General features: G+C 42.1%; 1 protein-coding gene across 1 annotated transcript; it reads left to right on the top strand.

The window, feature by feature from the left end:
* Positions 1–1,001: 1,001 nt before the first annotated feature.
* Positions 1,002–20,236, top strand: LOC139220200 (uncharacterized). Its single transcript, XM_070852267.1, has 12 exons — positions 1,002–1,117; positions 1,836–2,681; positions 2,879–3,059; positions 4,394–4,533; positions 8,852–9,417; positions 10,004–10,277; positions 10,440–10,635; positions 12,708–12,892; positions 13,402–13,497; positions 14,103–14,267; positions 16,294–16,387; positions 18,080–20,236. The coding sequence occupies exons 2-12, from the start codon at positions 1,859–1,861 to the stop codon at positions 18,141–18,143; spliced, it is 2,784 nt and encodes a 927-aa protein (XP_070708368.1). The 5' UTR covers positions 1,002–1,117; positions 1,836–1,858; the 3' UTR covers positions 18,144–20,236.
* The last annotated feature ends 652 nt before the right edge of the window (positions 20,237–20,888 follow it).

A 20,888-nucleotide genomic window follows, 5' to 3' on the forward strand; every position in this document is an offset into this window, starting at 1 on the left:
ATGTATCATCATGCATAAAGATATGACTTCATTGTTCCCTTGGAGAAATCCACAAGCTACCTAGCAGCAAAAAAGTCCATCACATTAAAGTAATGTACGTATCAATGAATAGATAATCAAATATAACAATTCAAATTATTCTGAAAGTGGCCATTCTGCATACTAACTACTTTAATGTTTTGTATTTCATGTATATTTTGATGCTAATACTTTCGTACTTAAAACTTTGAATGCAGGACTTTTATTTCCGCTCTTAATGAGCAACATGTGGAGATTCTTGAATCCTGAAGTCCTTTAATGAGAGAGTTTGATCTAGACCTGCTCTTTTATTGAAAGTATCTTGAGATAACATTTGGTATGAACTGGCCTACATGAGTATTGATTGACTGACTGACTGACTGACTGACTATGGTACTGTCACTTTCACTTAGTTAAAACTACTTTTCCCACCACTGAATACATGTTCGGAGACAGTAAGATGACAGAAAAAACAGAATGATTGATAAATTGAGTGATCAGAGCTTTAATGCTGGGCAGGACTTCTGCTACTGAAATGTTCCAGCTGATCCCGGTCTCCCCTGTTCCTCAGAGAGGGGTCAGGGGCCCCCTTCAGGTCTTGTAAAAGGCTTCTTGTGCTGATCTCGAGGCCACAGTGTCCTTTTGCTCTAAAATCACAGATCACCACAGTGTCACAGTGGAAATAATGGTTGAAAAAGTGACAACACCGACTGGGGATTACACTTTCCCCGCTTTTTTTTCTCCTTTCAAATCCTCAGAGCAGCACGTTTCTCTGGGTTTGCTGGTGTTTTATCTTCAGCTGGGGATGTCTGAATGGTTTAGTGAGCCATAGAAAAAAGAAAAAGAGAGAGGAGGAGGAGGAGGAGGAGGAGGAGGGGGGAGAGGGAGAGCTTCCCTGGCAGGCATCATCCCCCTCAGTCAGTCTGACCGCCCACAGTCCGGAGGGAGAAAGTGCTGCTTTGTGAATGAAGGGAGCGGCGGAGGGCAGAAAACTAACTTTACCTCAATTATTTCCGACGCGTAAGCAGCCCACGGTCAGCTGAGAGGTTTCCACGGCGCGACGAAGCGACACCTGGCCGAAGAGGAGCGAGAAAACACAGTAAGTCACGACGCCTTTTAGGACCTTGTGTGGCACTGATAGAAAGCAGATTGACAGCGTTTTCTTTTTTTTCTTTTTTTCGACGGAAAGATGCATGCATAGCAGCCCAACCGTGACTGGAATAACTGTGGAGCGATGGGAGATAATTTCAGGGCACAGTTTAACCCCACAGACTCTTTCTTCACCTTTAATGCGTCTTTATTTGGTCCCAACGTGGTTTTCCAGGACAGTGACTGTCGTGCAAACGAATGTTAGACTCGTTTTTAAAGCTTGAGTGGTTTTAAAAGATGAAATTGGATTTTGGGGAAATTGCTTGATCCTACATGGAAAAATGGCACGGTTGCAATTATCTTTGCATTTGATTAATCCTGTTGATTCGGAGCTTTTTTCACCGATTCATGCAAAAGTTTCCATCTGCTTAGCCCGTGTTTCGCAACATTACATGAGTCATGCAGAAGACGTGCATTCCCAATGTCACCATGAACAAAAAATAGACTCATAGAAGACTCATTCATGATATTATGAGGTTTCTCCTCCAGGGAGTCTGGTCTGAAAAGTAGTAAACATAAAATTTGCTTCTTGTGCAGAAGTCAGTCCTTTTCTGAGGCTCAGATTTTGTTTCAGTTGTGTTGTCCTTGAAATAAAACCACTGTATTACTATCAGTGCGTTGTTTTAGTAAGAAATCTAACTGATGTTCTTTTTTTATTATTTCTACAGGTATTTGAGAGAAGCTGTAAATCATGGTGGTCAGTTTGGCCTGTGTGGCTTGTCTCTGGCTGGCGGCGGCGGTCAGCGGCGACCCCTGCCTCATCATCAGCGAGATCAACGCAGACAACCCGAGACTGGACACCACTGAGTTTGTGGAGTTGTATCACACCAGTGGACAGCGGGCGTCACTCGATGGCTACACCCTCGTGTTCTACAATGGGAATGGAAATGTGGCCTACAAGGTGCTGGACCTCAAAGGCCTCAGCACAGATGACCGAGGATTCTTCCTGGTGGGCTCGGTGGACATGCTGCCCAAACCGGCCATCCTCCTGCCTCCCAACACGGTCCAGAACGGCCCAGATGCCATCGTCCTCTACCACACATCTGCCACTCGCTACACTGAGAAGATGAACGTCACGGCCCTAGGGCTGGTGGACGCTGTGGTGTACATGACTCGGCGTACTGGGGGCGCAGAGTTCCTCGCCGAAACTCTGACGCCGGGGGAACCGGCCTTCGTCGAGGATGAAACGGCTCTCGAGGGGGATGAGTCCATCGAGAGGTGCCTGCTGTCTGAAGATCGCTGGGGCTTTCAGGTGTCCTCACCCTCCCCGGGTCAGAGGAATAACTGCACCCCACCTGCAGCCCCGACAACCATCCCTGTCATCACTGAGCTGAAGCTGGGGGGAGGTCAGGTGGACGGGTTTGTGGAGGTGACGGAGGCTCCAGCTGCAGGTCCTCTGGTGCTGGTTGTGTTGGATGGGAAAACAGACCGGGTCAGTGTAAGTGTGAACGTGGATGTGGGCACCTCCAGGAATGGGCTGATCTCCATGACCATAGACAAGAACTACATGAAAGGTCAGTGTGCTGTGTGTCGACACTCGGGGGGAAAATACTGATTAGCACACAATAAGTTTGTCCCCATACGATCGCTAGATTGTTTCAGCTTTTTAACTCGCATCTGAAAGCCATGCCGAGCCTCAGTGTGTTATGTCCCTTTTCATTCACTTTCGTTTTGTTGTAAATTCTTTCTTCCTGTTGTGATTTCTTCTCAGGGGATGAGTCTGGTGCGGTGGCTATTTACAGTGGCAGAGCCTCAGACTTCCCTGTGGGCAGTCCGCTGAGCCAGACGCAGCCTCAAGATGCATTTGTGTTTGCTGGACCTGGAAACAAGCCTAGTGCCAACCTCACAGAAACTCTCATCCCAGGCAGACAGCCCTACCAACTCAGCAACAGGCAAGACCCTATGATTGTTTAGAGCTTCCCATTCCTTTAACTTCAGGAGTAAAACCAGCCTGGTTTGACTGCCCTTCATCAAGAGGAGGAAAGAGTCGATACCAGTGTAGTGACGCTCATGTTGTGTTTTTCCTGTGGTAATTGAATGCGTCAGTAACGTTCGCTGGTTATTTTGGGGCCATCAAATATTGCGAAACATATTCTGTTAAATGTGTTTCACTCGGTGGAGGGTGGAGGGTCAGCTTGTGACCGCTGTTCCTCTTTGCTGATGTTTTTTTTTTTTCTGTTAGGTGTGTGTGTGTGTGTGTGTTTTATTGCTGTGCAACATTAGTCACAAGTAAGCTCTGGCCCAGGCTGACTCAAAGACAATTCAATAGATATTTGCAGAGCAGCACTCAAATGTGACCAGCAAGTTTAATGAACTCCTCTCTGAGTCTACAGCCACGCTAGTGGCTCTGTGTGGCTGCACTTCACCACTGTAGTGCTCTGAGCAAAATGCTAATAACAGCATGCTAACAGGTTTAATGTTTACCATGTTCACCATTTGAGTTTAGCATGTTAGCATGCTGACATTTGCTCAGCAGTTAAGACAAAATACTGCAGCAGCAGGTGGGAATATCATTAGGTTTTTAGTTCTTCAGTCATAAACCAGGCAGCACTGTTGCCTCAGGGCTGAACGTGGGGCCTTTCTGTGTGGTGTTTGCATGTTCTCCCTGTGTTTGCGTGGGTTTTTTCTCCCACAGTCCAAAGACATGCAGGTTAGGTTAACTGGTGACTCTAAATTGCCCATAGTTGTTAGTGTGAGTCTGAATGGTTGTCTGTCTCTATGTGTCAGCCCTGTGATTGACTAGTCCAGGATGTACCCCGCCTCTCACCCAATGTCAGCTGGGATTGGCTCCAGCTCCCCTGTGGCCCTTAAGTATAAGCGGTATAGATGATGGATGGATGGATGGATGGATAGTCATGAACCAAACCGTTGGACAAATTTTGACCCTATGATGGTGCTAGAGGAAAAGTCAGGGCATCGCCAAAGTTATTACAATTTATCATTTGGGCACCACGGATATCTGCACTAAATTTCATTGCAATTCATCCACTAAATGTTGAAATACTTCAGTCAGAACCAAAGTGTTGCACCTGCTGACTGACAGACTGACATTACCGTTCCTGGAGTCCCACAGCCTGCACGGCTAAAGATTCCTTTATTAGAAAGCATTACGATGCAGTTTTGTTGGCCAACTGCAAAATGTCATCCAATGCTAACAAATTGTAATATTATAATCCTTCACATTGAGGGTCAGTTCCTAAAGGTACTGATTTCATTATTTTCTCAGTTTGAGAGAGGGAGGCTTCTATTTGAGCCGCTGTGGTGTGGCCACCTGGGCCAGAGATCCTGGTGTCTTCTGGGATGCCCCGCAAACTCCTGGACAGCCCAACCAGTGCCCCTGGCCAAAGATCTGCCCTCACAGTATCGGTGAGTGTTTGATTGTGCTTCAAGACAGGTACCAGCTCAAGCTAGTTATTAACACGTTTGACAGCAGAAACATATTTATGCTTTCTCACTATCATACAGACAGGAAGGAGGTAACTGTGATTGACAGGCAGATGTAAGCTCCTCCTGATCCAGACATCTTACAATTAATTGGATGCTTGAGCTCCTGACATTTCATTTGCAAATATTCAATATGTGTGGGATTCTGACCTTGTTCTGATTCACTCATGATTCAGCCAAATATTAAGGAATATCACTTTTGTTAAAACTACCTGCTGTTGCTTTAAGGTTGCACCAACTGTCCAGTTTGCCTCAATGTTAAAAAAGCCATTGATCTACATTATTCTTAGCCAATGTGCTCTTCATTTGAAGAACTTATTAACTTACAGGTAGTTCCACAGAATGTGTTTTGAAGTCTAAATTAGATTGGGTCTATTTTGTTGTTACTCAATGCTGCTAAGCATTGCATTATGCTCTATGAACTATCAATTGCGCACCAAGTGAAGAAAAAAAGACAACCTCAAAAACATGTCTCATGTCAACCTTTGTTAGCTCGAGCAGTATTTAAGATCTGCTTTTAATTTTGTATTTTAAAGACAAACTGATAATGTAAATGAGATGTAGACAGTGAAGAGACTCTGTGATTATGTTTGTGAAACAACATGTAATGCGTGGCCATGACTTATGTGCATGCTGACATGATTATATCATGTCAGCATGCACATAAGTTAATTTTTTTTTTTTTTTTCATCTTGAGGAACCATGGAATGATTCCCAGAAAGAAATTCTTAACTCGGCTACTCAGAAAGCACATCCTCAAATGCAGATAGTATGCCGACCACAGGGAAGTTAGGTTTTTATCATTAATCATCTGAGGAACTGGGTGAGAGAGTTACATCACTGGAGTGTTGCAAAATGAAGAAGTGAGAGCAAGTGACGGATGCTGCTTTAAGAAGGAACTGCTATTAAGAGAAATGAAAGATAGGGGCCTGCTTGTTAGAGAAATTAGTTGTGCTGTCATTGAGGTTCAGGAAAGCATTGTATTGTATGTATTTTAGCACGTGGACACCTTTCACATCCCTGGGACAGGGATGTGAAAGCAAAATATTTGATTAAATATTGTGGGGTTGTCTAGTCACATGAATAAGGATACAAACTGTACATTTTCCAGCAGCAAAATGTGGTGGTCAATACCTGCCCTGGTCTTGATCATCGTCCTGATCACTGTCTTGATCATCGTGAACTTGTCTTATCAGGCTGCACACAGATAAGACGCATTTTAAAGAAAGCTCCACATTAGCCTCTTTATTTGGAAGAGAAAATGAAAGGTTCAACTTTAATAACTGTCAGTCACAGACACTTGAAGAAAGTCAGATTTTGTGGGAAATAATCTACTCTTTTAAAAGAGCTCTCATCAAGCCCTCAGCAAGTCGACAAGCAAGTACCAATCCTTCAGTCACATAAGTAGGAGGCTGTGGAGGTGGAGGGAGTTGCAGCAGGAAGCATGAGGGATCCTGAGGGGGCATAAGGGAATCAGCAGAGTAATAGTTAGAACTGGCAGATTCTAATTATGGTTTATAATAGTTATAAGGGCTCCCCAGCACACTTGTACGGATGTGATTGGATGTTTCTGGTCATCCGGTTGCCAAATAACGATGATCAAAGGATACTGAGCATGAATTCCTCACGTGACACAGATGAGCTGATGTTGTTCTGCCTGAACTAACTCAAAGGTCCATTTAACCCAACTGTGCACAGACACAGTTTTCCCAAACGAGAGATTATTACCAACAATTAGAGTGCACTCAATTCAGGTTTTACCTGCAAACAAAGTAGTTTAGAGAATCAAGTTTTTCCATATCTTACCAATTAAATTAGTGAGTACAATATTATCATAACATCAGAACAGATGGGATTATGCTTTGAGTGTCAGCATCTCACATTCAGTGAGATTTAATCAGCCCTATCCAGTTTGACTTTCAAGAAAACTGACTACAGGAGGCTTTTGTCTGATTTAAGAATTTACAAGGCCCCTCTCACATAAAACTAAAAACCTGTTTTTGAGTGAGACTCAATATTCTGTAGTAAGACATCACTGTAGACGTGTCTCGTCTAACTTGTCTGTTCTCTGTTTCTTGTTTCATCGGAGAAACGAGATGTGATCGAGGCAGTCTGAACACCCACCTTATATAGGCAACAAGGAGTTACAATGTACTCAGTGTACTCCTGATACGATGTATACGGTGTCCTCAGAACCTTCATTGTTCTGTACAGTGACCTTAATGCCTGCAAACTGGCATGCAAGTTTTTTGTATCCGACCCAGTTGACAAAGTTGTAGGGGATTCATGAAACATGATGAATATAAAGTGTAGAGAAAAGAACATATCACAAGTTCTAGATTCTAGATTTCACGCTTCATCTTTCAAAGTACTCTGTGGCAATTTCTTGTAAAAACAGTTCTGTTTTTGGTTAAATTTCATTGGTCTTTGAGTGTTGTTTTCAGATGTAGCAGGCAGCTGCTTAGGAGTGGAGTGCTTACTGTAGTAGCGAAAGAGACAGAGTGGTGGAGGCCAAAAGCGGAGCTAAAAGGAGTGTGAACATTGGACTAATATTTATCAGCTGGGCACAGAAATGACTCCATTTGATTGCTAATGTTGCTCCGTATCTGTCGGACGTGTAAATGTTGTAAGCAAGTGTAACAAGTTTGGTTATACAGTTACAGGTTACACCATGTCAGTGTTGTATTTACAGCTGGTTTCCTCTGCCCCAAAGTTGTTGAAAAAATCAGTTGTTGCGGATTTAAAGCCTAACAAACATGTTTAATACATTTCCTTCCGCATAAAACATTTTAAATATGATAACATCTTGTTCCCTATCTTTTGCTGACACAATACTACATTTCTCTGTGTTATCAGGAATGAGCTAAGGTTCCTCAGGAATACTGTCAGAACCTGATGTGTGGCTGTGCATCACATTTGCAGCAGGTCGTTACAGCAAAGGGTACTCTACGAAGTAGTAAAGATGCTTGTTAAGTAGGGGTTGAATAATTTTGAGACTGCAGTCGTCAGCAATAGTGGCATTTTGTGTTGAATGTGGAGAAACCACCTGTAATATTAGTTGTGTTGAGCTGTTCCAATTGTTCTTGTTGGAGTTGTTCATTGAACACAGTTGAAACTTTGTAAATTTTGCAACAACAAAAAAATTTGCAATGGGGGCTGAATAATTTTAGGTGCAGCTGTTATTTTATGCTATCATATGGGAAAATAATCTTCAAATGTCTTAATTTCCCTTTCTATAATATTCAAATGCATTTAAAACAAAGGTGGCGTTGTCCTGTTCTGCTCTATCTCTCCTCATTCGGCTTGTCACAGTGCTCTGCAGTGCAGTCATCCCTTATGGGAATTTTAAACGTTCTTTAACAGGCTTCAGAGTTTGCATGTGTTGCTTCATTATCTCAACAAATCCCTGTGGATTTAGCTCAGGGCTCACTTTTCCTGTCCCAAAACAACAATGTGCAGCAGAAAATAGCTCAAGACACTTGTCACATTGGATCCCTAAAACATTTACAGCATGTTCTCTCTCAACTCAAAACATGTCGTCAAACTGTGCAGATGTAGGAAAGGTTTCGACTCTGTTAATGGTATTATTTATTATATTATAGGGCATATTTTCCCCATAATATAATTCAGTCTGTAATGTATTTTCTTTTGTGTCTTTATGAATGATTCCTCAGTTTGCAACAAGGTGTCCATCTGTGTCGCATCAACATTATCATCCGGATAACAGAGGAGCAACATGGTGTATAACTTTCATCATGAATCTAATAAAAGAGTTGTTTATATTTTAAATATGCCTATAGGGCTCAAAACAGATGTTTTTCCTCACAATATTTTTTCCACGAATGTCATTAAAGGGTCTCTATTAGGCAATAATGAATAGACTACTAACTAAATCCAGAACAAGAACCAGAATTTTCTTTTAACCAACTGTTGGGATTTAAGAACAAGTTAGACCTTTTGGAAAATAAGCTTTTATCACCTTCTTGCCAGTGAGAAAACTGATACTCCTCTCATATCTGTCTATTAAATATGAAGCTGCAGCCAGTTGTCTTAGCTTAGCACAAAGACTGGAAGCAGCTAGCCTGGTACTGTCCAAAAGTAACAAAAATCTGCCAACCAGCATCCATAAAGCCCTTTAATTAACACATTATATGTTGTAAATCCTTACAAAAACCAAAGTGAAGTGAAGTCAGTCTGTTCCTTCAACAGCTGCTAATTGAAGCCGTCTTTTCTGCTTTAGTGTTTCCAGGAGGTACAGATTCACCACCTCACCTCCCACCTTGGGGGAACAGTGACTTCCTGATCAATGAGCTGAACACTGATACACCTGGTGCAGCTGAGGATGGCGAGTACATTGAGCTTTGGCACCCGTCTGGACGCCGGGTCTCCCTGCAAGGCATCTGGATTCTCCTATTCAGTGCACACAACAACAAACCCTACAAGGAGATCAGCCTGAGCGGACACTTTACCACTTCTAAGGGCTACTTTCTGCTGGGCAGTGACAGGTTGGTGCCAGCTCCGTCCCTTCGTCTGCCCCCCAATACCATCCAGAACGGACCGGATGCCGTGGCACTCTATCGCAGCCCTTTTGGTCCACCGTCAGCCACACAAAGGGGGATTCCCACCAAAGGCCTGCTGGATGCGGTGGTTTACCGGCAGAGAGGGTCAGATAAGGAGGCGCAGGAGCTGAGTAAAGCTCTGACCCCGGGACAGCTGCCCCTGCTGGAGGATCCAGAGGCTCTGCCTGGTGATGAAGCCCTCAGCCGCTGTAGAGGCCTTTACCCGTATGACCTGTCAGCTTTTTCAGTGAGTGCAATGGGCGACGGTTTCAAAGAGCACGTCGAATTAAAGCAGTCATTCAGGAGCATGTGCTTTATTAGCTTAGAGGTTAATACACGCTCCTGACCAACAACACAGCATGAGATTGTGGAAAAGAAAGAAGACGAATGGTCATTAAACCATTATTTTCTAATCAATACTAATAAGAGTAACTAAAAGAACAGTCCGTCATTTTGGGAAATCTGCTGAGTTAGAATAGGATATCGATACATATGCGCTAAATAATGTATGACTCCACAGCCAGCAATGAGCAGAAACAGGTAGCCTGGTTGTGTCCAAAGGAAACAAAATCCATCTTCCAACACTTCTAAAACTCATTAATAAACATTCTCTTATATCTCAATGGCACATTTTGGCGCTGTGGGGCAGGACTGTTCCTTGGTCGAGCCCAGTAACTTCCCAGAATCATGAGATTGCAAGGCAAGCAGCAGGCACTCTGGGAAGCTACTGCATGTGTTTCCCCAAATGTTGAACTATTCCTTTGATTATTTTGGCTAGTTTTTGGTTTTTCGCAAAAGCTGACGTGCTGTGTGAAATGAATCGCTCACTGCAGGTTGCACCGCCCACCCCTCTGAGAGAGAACAGCTGCCCCCGTCCCCCTCCAGCCCCCGAGGGTGTGGTCATCAGTGAGGTGGCCAGTGGCCACTGGACCAATCACAGCCAGCAGAGGGCCTTTGTGGAGCTGCACGGGACCCCCATGACAGACCTGCAGGGCCTGGTGCTCACTGTGTTTGACCAGGAGCGAAGTGGGACCGTCATCGCCCTCCCTTTGACCGGGTCTCTTGACCAGGATGGATTTTACATCGTTGGGAATGTCACAGGAGCAGGTAAGGCCAGTCAGAGATGTTGTTGTTCAGGAATAGAAGCATGTTGGGGAATGAAACCAAAGATTTGCCATATCACTCTTAATACCATTCTCTGTCTGTGTTCTTTTATTCATTCCCACCATATCTCACTATACTCCTGCACCTCCTCTCTCTCCTTCATAGATCAGACATTCCCGGTGGGCTCCACGGTGCCGACACGAGGAGCAGTGGTCGTGTGCTATGACCTGTTCAGTGTCTGTAGAGCTGGGACGGCTCTGACTAACTCCAGTCTCAGAGATGTACTTGTGTTCAGTGAAAGCCAGCAGCTGCTCTCCTCTCTGTCCACCACCAGAGGGAGACAAGTGATTCCAGCGCTCAGGTAAAGAGAATAAATGCAACAGCATGAGTCACTGATAACTTTAACCTCTTTACATACAGAATCATCAGCCTGCTAGTATGTGCCATTCATACAGCAAATGCTACATATTTAATGAATCATTCTCAGCGCAGGTGACTGTGATTGATTGAGGCTTACTTATTACACATTTGATATACATTAAGTAATTAAAGCAGCACGAAGCGGCGTCAGAAAAAATCAGTCAAACTCAGCTGTGTGTGTGTGGCCACCAGCACTGACCAATTTTCAGGGGGAAACCTTGGTTGTCTGACAGTGATTGGCTCAGAGTTGCTTAAAACAGGACCTGGTTCCATCAGTGTAGCCCTGGAGAACACAGGGCGGTTTTGTACAAGCTGTTTTTATAGAGTCGGTGAGATGTTGATTGTGTGGCTTTAAAAAAAGACACATCTAGGTATAAACCCACTCTATAAGAATAACCTCCCAGAAAATTATAGGCCCACGACATCTGGATCAGAACGCCCTCATCAAACATCAATCAAGCTTATTTTCATCAAGTTTCAACTTTTTGTAGTTGACTTCTTTAGCTTCAGCTAAAGTAAGTAGCATCAATCGAAGCTGCTTTAGTATCATGAATTCTTTATTCATTAAATTTTAAGGGTGAAAATGTCTGTAATTGATTTCTGTCCTTCATTCTGTCATTCCGTTTAATTTTTAATTCTTGTTGTTTGCTAATACACCGATCAGGCAAAACATTATGACCACCTGCCTAATATTGTGTTGGTCCCCCTTTTGCTGCCAAACAGCCCTGGTCCATCGAGGCATGGACTAAACTAGACCCCTGAAGGTGTGCTGCGGTATCTGGCACCAAGATTTTAGCAGCAGATCCTTTAAGTCCTGTAAGTTGTGAGGTGGGGCCTCCATGGACACATCCCACAGATGCTCCATTGGATTGAGATCTGGGGAATTTGGAAGCCAAGACGACACCTCAAACTCAGTGTTGCACTCCTCAAACCATTCCTGAACCACTTTTGTTTTGTGGCAGGGCACATTATCCTGCTGAAAGAGGCCACAGCCATCAGGGAATACCGTTTCCATGAAATGGTGTACATGGCCTGCAACAATGCTTGGGTAGGTGGTACGTGTCAAAGTAACATCCACATGGATGGCAGGACCCAAGGTTTCCCAACAGAAAGCCTCTCACTGCCTCCACTGGCTTGCCTTCTTCCCATAGTGCATCCTGGAGCTATGTGTTCCCCAGGTGAGCGACGCACATGCACTCGGCCATCCATGTGATGTAAAAAAAAAACCGTGATTCATGAGACAAGGCCACCTTCTTCCATTGCTCCGTGGTCAGCACAGGGGTCAGCATGGGCACCCTGACTGGTCTGCGGCTATGCAGCCCCATACGCAACAAACTGCGATGCACTGTGTATTCTGACACCTTTATATTGGAACCAGCATTAACTTCTTCAGCAATTTGAACTACAGTAGCTCGTCTGTTGGATCGGACCACACGGGCCAGCCTTCGCTCCCCACGTGCATTAATGAGCCTTGGCTGCCCATGACCCTGTCACCGGTTCACCACTGTTCCTCCCTTGGACCACTTTTGATAGATACTGACCACTGCAGACCGGGAAAACCCCACAAGAGCTGCAGTTTTGGAGATGCTCTGACCCAGGCATCTGTTCACTTGTTGCCTAATAGATCCCACCCACTAACAGGTGCCATGATAAAGAGATAATCAGTGTTATTCACTTCACCTGTCAGTGGTCATAATGTTATGCTTGATCGGTGTATATGTTTGATTCTTCCATGATTGGCTCAAAAAACAGCCCATGTTCATTTGAACATGCCAGTAGGTAGATGAATAAATCCAGGTTAACAGACTCAACCAGGCACGAGACCAATTATCCAGATCATCCAGAAAAATGTGATACAGGCTCTACAATATGTGTTTATAGAGAGTTTAAACATTGTGGATAGCAGTTGAGTGGTAAGCATCTAAGGAATCCAACCTGTTTGAACGTATGTATGTATGTATACATGCATGCATACATGTGTAATCATGCCTATATTGCTGCGTGCCTGTGCAGGTCAGTGGAAGATGGCCCTGTTTCTCTCAGCCGATGTTCATGCTGTGAGGTGCGGAGCCCCTCCTCCTGGACAAGCTCGTCTCCCACACCTCACAGCACCAACCTCTGTCCGAGCTCCGCCTTCTCAAGTCACATCGACCTTTGCCTCGGGCCCCTGTCGAGTGACTGGCAGGAACAGTCAGGAGGTGAGACATCACGACTAAACAAAATGAAAAACTGATTAGAATACGATCCAAGGATGCACAGATTGTAAAGCTTGTTGAGGCGCGTTTTTGATTAGTGATCTTTGGTAATATTAATGAAATTGATGTAAAATATTGATCTGCTATTTAAAACCACTTCATGTAGTTTTAGAACATGTCTGACTTTGGCACTACCTTGGTGGTAGCACGTTGTGGCAAACAGCAGTGCACACTGCTACCCACACCCCACCAATCTTTGGATACTGAGTTGAAAGGGCTAAAATCATTTCATGACTCTATCACAATCTTAACCAGGTTTCATGTTTTTCTGGAAATAACAACTTGAATCATCAGGAAAGTTTGACAGATTCTATACAGTTGTCACTTACCAGTTCACATAGTGGCTCTAAATATACAAACATTGAATGCATAACTTGTAGCAGTAATGTTTTGGTCATAACACCGTAAATATGCCTTCTTAAACATGACGCCCTTCTCTCTGTTTGTCCCAGACTGCAGTGGTCTAATCCAGGGGAAGAGGGTTGCTGAGGTGGCCCACTACCTGGAGCAGAGGTGTCACTGTGGCATCTCTGCCTTGTACCTCCAAGGTGAGGCGCATTTTCACTCAGATTATAAGATTATAATATATAATAACATTCAGATGCAATAGCTTCATTTTATACGAAGAAATGACCGTCCTCATTAAAGGATTTTAATAAAAAAATAAATAAAATGACAGAGCGCTGACACTTTGGCAGAGACAATCAACTACAGCGGTGTAGGCCGCTGTAGTAAAGTAGGGATAAGGAATAGTGGCTATGATGCAGGGCCATACCATTACAGCTAAGTCTGGCTTTATTCTTAATATGAGTCTTCTTTTAGGGCTTGTGATATTCTAAAGCAGCTCAAACACAGCCTAGAAGTACTCTAGCCATAACGTAGTAACGCACAGGAAAAGCGAAGCACTCAGGAGCACTGCTTCAGCATTAGCAACGCCCGCAATCATTTCCAGGTCAGGCTGTTTATACTAATGATTTAGATATGGACGTGTGCCATTTCCTTATCATTATCAGACCCTGCATCTTCCATGTACACTAAATAAGTATCACAAATTGTGCTGTTTACAGAATGTGTGTATCTACCAAGCTACAACACGCCTTGAACACTTTCATTTGTAGATAATGAAACATTTGTGCTTGTGTTCGCGTTCAAGGAGCCAACTTTTCCTGTGTGTCTGGATGGCTGCGAGTGTGGGGGAACATCCAGGCACTGTCGGACCATCAGAAGGCCCTCATCATCCAGACGTCACACATGAATCCTTCATCTGCTCAGGGAGACGTCTGCTCTGCTCCAACCACGGGCCGTTACACAAGCACAGGTAGGCGCACACCGTCTCCCCAGCACATCAAAGCATACACAGACTCAGTCGGGTCATTTTTCAAATGGTGTCACAGCTAGTTCATTATCACTTCAAACGGAACACAGATACTAATCAGTCTGTAGTTTGCTGTGAACATCCAGCCTGTTAAGCCTTCTCAGTATGTTCTCTGGAGTCTTCAAACACATTGAATAAAACTTGTAACAAAATAAAGGGATTGAATTGTGGTTTAGATCTTACTTAAATTATTCAAGCAATGACATGCCCTTTGTTTACACTTTAAACAAAATGAATGTCTAATTGATAATAATAGGAACTTTCTTATACAAGATATGTTGATGTACAAGTCTAAATCCTCCTCATGATTGTTTAGACTGAATACAGAGTGAGGTGGCATAGAAAACCAGAGTCACAATAAAACTTAATTATGTGAAAGCACATCCGCAGCGTCTTATGTTGGGAGACATTTTTATCTCTTTACAGTTAAGTTGTGGCTCATAAGCAGGGAAAAAAAAAATGAATAATGGTTCAAAAGAATTGCCAGTAAGCATAAACTAAGCCTTTCTGTGTGGAACTCTGACCTGCTGTTAAACACACGGCTGCACTCCAAAGGCCTTTGCACACCAATTCCATATTTTTCATCCAAAATTTTTGCACATTAAAGAATAAATACGACCTCACAGTCATGTTAAACTTACATCCAAGGTTTCAGAGCAGGTTGGACTTTCTGCGTTTTTTTTCCCCCATCTGTCAAATTACTCGAAGAGGGTTGTTTGTACACACTAAAGTTATCATCTAAAATGGTAACCGGTAAGCTGATTCACTTTGTCTCTCAGCAATAACCACTTAACGTCAAAGTAAAGGACGCAGAATTTAAAGAACAGAACAGAACAGCTTGGAATTGGAGATAGTTGGTACTGATAGCGACACAAAGGATGTATGAGAGGTTAGACTGCATGTAGGCAGCTGAACGATGTCCATAAATTAGCCTTGTTTCATATATCGCTAGATGAAGCAGTGAAGAAAATGTGAAGTAACCGATACAATAGACGATACAATCGTCTATAGGAGTGGCGGGGGGGTATTAAGGTTTAATCTGAAGTGATCACAGGAATGTATTTGCACAAGACGTGGTCATTTTCTGCATTTGTTGTTTGTCAGCAGGGAGAAATTAAAGAAGGAGCTTCACAGTTGGCTGTGAACAATAGGCATACACCTCCATCTCCTCATTAAAGCAACAAACTTAACTTCATTAAAAGATAACGCCAGCTGCTCTGTTTTGACAAAGTAGCTGCTGAAAGGAGTGCTCTCGTGAATAATCGCACACTCAGATTGCTGCTTTTTGCCCCCGACTTTATTGGATGTGAACGAAACTTGCTGTGATGTTCAGGATGTAGTGAGAGGTGTGGCCAGTGAGTTTGGATTGAACATGTTTTTCACATTATGCAATTCAGCAAAATATCCATCGTGGCAGATTTGAATGGTTCTTGAGGCTTTTTATAGAGCGTATTGAGCTGGACTTTGTGTGTCAAAACTTCAAGTCACTCAGTTTCCAGCTCATTCCAGTTTACACCAAATTGAGCCCCCTGCGACAGACAACAAAGAGGGTTGTTTCCCTTTCGGGGTCTGAACTGTAATTACGTACTTATGTGTTAGGTCTCAAACACACAAGGCTGTAGGATGATATCATAGCTCTTTTAAGGCGATGTGACCAGTACTACAAAGTAAAAATGTAATGAAGCAAACATTTAGCAGGTACACATAATTTAACTTTTAGATGATAACTTTTTCTTTAATACACTCTGTTGCACTGTGAGTCTGCTACAGTTTGTACTCACAGTTGAAATGACCTGATTGTCTGTACTTTTTTTTTTTTTTTTGCATTAAGCCTTACTGTACATGGGCTTGTAAAATCTGAAGGAAACTAAATCTGTTGCTGCTTTAAAGTTTCTTCGGGATGTCTGAACTGCATCAATGTTGTCAGAAAGTTTAACTTTCTAAGAGCTTTTATTTGACTCCTTCCCAGCGTCTGCCCTGGGGTTACAGATCGGGCTGATAGTGGCAGTGCTCCTGCTGCTGGGCCTCGGAGCTGCTCTGTTCACATATTACTACAGGAGGAGGTAAGGACATTCGTTATTTGCATTGTCATCCTTGTCTCTCTCTTCTCTGCTGGATGATCACGCTGCTTCCAGATATTTCCAACTGTCTCTTTACACCGTGTCAACAGCATTTCATTCATTTATTCTGGTTTGCTGGAAATCTTCAAAAAGAAAGATTATTAACAATTACATAGCCTTTTGATATGTAAATCTTCTTTCGATTATGCGGTGATTGAGTGTTGTTAATAGGATAATCAAAAACATACAAGTGTAACCGAGTCATTAACGTTTATTTAGATCCATTGTTGGGTGTCTTACACTTTTCATGTTCATACAGACTATTGCTTTATTCCTCCCCGATTCACAGTAATAAATTCTCTGATACTTCTTAGAAAAGGCTTTGGTTATATTCAGAGAAGTCATTTTCTTCCAGGGTTACATAAATCTAAATACTTAGAGGAAATGAAAAAGTGGCAGCCTGCAGAGGTGTTGAGGGATTAAGGAGAGAACGTGAACTACAACCATAACAGATTGAATTAGAGCTGATACGTACTATCACTATTAAAAAGAGGAGTACGTTCTAAATTACACATGTATACTGTGTATGATTATATATGTATTTCAGTGTGAATGCAGTGTAAAATAGTTGTACCATTGTCATAATAACACAAGTATATGCAGAACACATAGTGTAATAAGAAATGTGCAACTTGTTTATATTTGTTAGATTTCTGAGAGTCAGTTGAGACGATTGTTACCACTCACAAGTCTATACGGTAGAAATGTGAAGCTATAGCCAGCAGACAATTATCTTAGCTTAACTTAGCATAGCTTAGCATAAAGAGTGGAAACAGGAGGAAACTAACATGTATTGCACTTTGTAACCTTTTGCTAAATGTGCTTTAGAGGTGCTGGTGTAATAGGCAGGTTTTTTTTGGGGGGGGGGGGGGGGGGGTTTACATATGGACAGACATATGGAGAATGGTGTTGATCCTCTCACATAACTCTTGCTCAGAAAGTAATATTATAGCAATATATGAATATTGAAACACATCTAAAATCCAATCGTTTTACGGATCCCGCCAGGATAAAACGATCTCTTTGAATGTGTCACTTTCAATGGTGCTAAAATTAGGGCCCCTCATCAAAAGAATTAAGATTTGGCAAAAATTCAGATGCCCCCTTTAGGCCAACACCATTTCAGTCCCTGTTACCAAAGAAAAACAAACTGCCATTAATCAAATGACCACAAACTAATTGCCACACACACAAATTGGTTTCCCTGCTATTGGATAGTTGTTCGCTTTGGCACAGTTTCAGCCTCAACATTTTCCAAAAGTATGAAATGTCAGTGGTAAATGTCAGGTTTTTGTGTCAGACTGAAGCTCAGAATTAAAGAGCAAGACCTTTTTTCATGGCTCAACATTTTACGCCAACCTTGAACAGTCATAGAGGCAGGAAGTCCACAGATTCCTCCACCATCTTACTGCCACGCTCCTTAATGCTAATCACTAGCACTCGTGTGCAAGTCATAAATAAATATAGAAAGCTCTGGAAGTTGTTGAAAGTAATTCTGGGACATGCAGCAAATCATAGAGTGGAGTAGTGGTGGTAAATATATTAGGTTGTGGGCAGAGTGGGGACAATCAAAGGGTAAAATCTAAAACTATATTTAGGCTGCATGTTACTTCATGTTTCTATCTCTATTTTCAGGCGTCCTCTGGACTATTACACCATGGAGCTGAGTGAACATGCAGAGGGGCTGTCAGATCTATAATCCAGCCTTTGAATCACAGTGTTTGCATGTGGAAGTGCTCTTGGGAGGACTTCGGCAGAGAGAGCGAGAGACGGGGGTAATCAGAGGTTAATTTGACCTGTACGTAACTGATGTTTGCAGTTGTTTTGAAACAAATGACACCACAAGTGTCCTTCTCCGTGTCTATGGGAGATCACTGATGAAACGACCTGTAGTTGCCTATTAACAGCGTGTTTTCCATCCAGTTTGTGGCATGTGATATTTCACGGCACCTGCGACATTAAAACCGGATTTAAGAGCGCAAGATAATAACATGTTTTTCTAAAGGTCGGTGTACAACCTTTGCCTGTGAACAGTGTGGGTTACTACTTTTAAAGGAAAAGGAAGATAAAAGGGAGGATTTTATTTAAAAAAAAGAAATACTTGAGTGCTAAATGGTCATTTTTGTTGACTTGTTAATTTTACTGTGGAAAAGCCTTTAAATTTTGACATTTAAACAACCATGCTTTTGATTTTTGCTGAAAGCTCTTCATCACATTCTCAGCTGGTACTACAGTGTTTTAACAGCAGATCTGATAACCAATATAATATTTGTTAAGCTCACATTTGCTCTTCAAAACGGTCGACGTCCTGCTTTGTGTTCCTGCTACATGTTGTAATATTCCCACCTTAGACTCTTGTCACTCAAGGGCTTGATTGTCTTTTAAATGTGAATGTCTTTAGCTAACTTGTGATGAGCGTCTGTAACCACTTTTGTATGCTTACTTCAAGCAAACTGTTTACATTTTCTTGATTGAAATTAGAAAAACGGATGTGAGAGACTGATGTTGAAGTAATTTCTTGAATGAAGAGTATTTGTTCTTAGAAATGAGAGATTGCTTTGTGTATAGAAAATCAGAGATATTTTATGTTTCACTTTTTATTTTTTTTCGTGGCTCAGAAACCTCTCCTGTGCCTTTTACTTGTGTGTTATTTGATCAGCTGGTTCCTCATTTATTAGAGGGAAAGTACAGCCATCTCTGCTGCAGCCATACATGTAAATGCTATGGATATGATGTTAGTATTCTCAGGGGGGGAGCAGTTATTGCCAATCATTGCTAATCATTGTAGATGTACAGAAACTAGCTGGGCTCAGAGCAAAAATGAAATATTTTGATTGGTTAAGTTAGTTTGATTCCACTTTTTTAAATCAAAGTTTAAAATAATCATAAAATTGCCAAAACAAAGTGCCATGAAATAAATATAAGCTTGGATGTGCTCCATTTATATTGTAATGTAGTTGATGTGCTGTTTGCAGTACCTTGTAATGTTGCCTTACTCATCTGCTGCGCACAGAATTTGATGTTTGCTTTAATTTCCTTGTTGAGGAGATTTCACTTCTCACTCCAATCAGCTCTAATTTCTCTGACATTTATTATTACACCTCTGTAATGTAACATTAATTATAGAACTGGATTTATTTTACACAAGTTCTGCTATTTAAAAGGGAAAAATATGTTTAAAACCAGCTAAATCATGTAAATTAAGGCCTTTTTTTTCAGTTTTTAAAGTGAAGAAATATGTTTCCCTCTTGAAATATGTTCATAAAATGTCTTATTGTACGTTTATATTTTTAGGGTTTGTGTAAAATGGTACATGTAGAAAGTTTTAAACAAAAAGCAAAAAGACGCACTTCGTAGATTACACCAGAAATAATGTATTCACATGCACATGTGTTGACTCTTGAATAAATTTTGTCTGTTTTGAAGTGCTCAAACACAATTTGATGTAACACTTCTGCTCAGAGCACTTGTTCACTAACATTCGTCCCTATACATAATGCATTTCCATGTAGTGCACTGACAACAATCATAAGAAGTGGAAAATATTTTAATGGCTGAACAAAGAACATTTTGTTCCTTTGATGTCAGGTGCATACATACAGATGAGGAACAGCAGCAGCAGTTGTCGAATACAACTGCAAGAGAAACCAGAAACTCTCAAACCTTTTTACTGGGTACATTTTCACGGCCTACAGCAGAGGATGTCATAGAAAACACTGAAAAGAAAACTTTGTATCGTCATCTACATAATTTAAAAGCTTTCTTTTCAGTGTTTGTCTTCCAGTTTTCCTTCTGTCATGCACATGTAGAAGGTTTGAAATAAAGTACTTCCACTGATGCATAATTAGTTTCCCAGTTGTTTTTCAACCGGTCGTGTGTCTCTGCTCTCTGTTTGACAAGCTCCATTTTCTTCCCCACTTAGTGCTCAAACATCTAATCATTTATGATCCTCAGCCAGTCAGCTCCGTTCTTCTCAGCGAGCAGATGTTCCTACAGTCTACGTTTGTAGTTGTGCATGAACAGAACTGCTACCTTCACTCAGCACTACTGTGATTCATAATTGATATGTGATTATCTTGTGCTGTGCAAAAGCTAATGTATAATTTGTTTTGAGAAGTGTACATAAGGCTTCCTGCCAACATCAACTCAGTGAATCCTATCCTTGCTCTTCATAATTTTCTAGCCAGACAGTTTGATTTTTTTTGAATTTTTATTTACCTCTTGTCTGCTGTAGTGCTCACTGACGCATTTGCAGCATGAAGCTCTTTGTGCTTCTCTTTGCCAAGCCTTAACACCAGTAATCATGTAGTATCTCTCATCTCAACTCTCATTTGCGTTTCAGCACCGGTGTAGTTGAGAAGCAGTCGATGAGTGACTTGGTTAAACTTTCAGGCCTTGGACAGTGCCACATTGCGTGCAAGTGCAAGCGCAAGTTTTTTTTTTT

The sequence above is a fragment of the Pempheris klunzingeri genome, chromosome 20 (assembly GCF_042242105.1).
Source record: "Pempheris klunzingeri isolate RE-2024b chromosome 20, fPemKlu1.hap1, whole genome shotgun sequence".
In the NCBI taxonomy this organism is placed as follows: Eukaryota; Metazoa; Chordata; class Actinopteri; order Acropomatiformes; family Pempheridae; genus Pempheris; species Pempheris klunzingeri.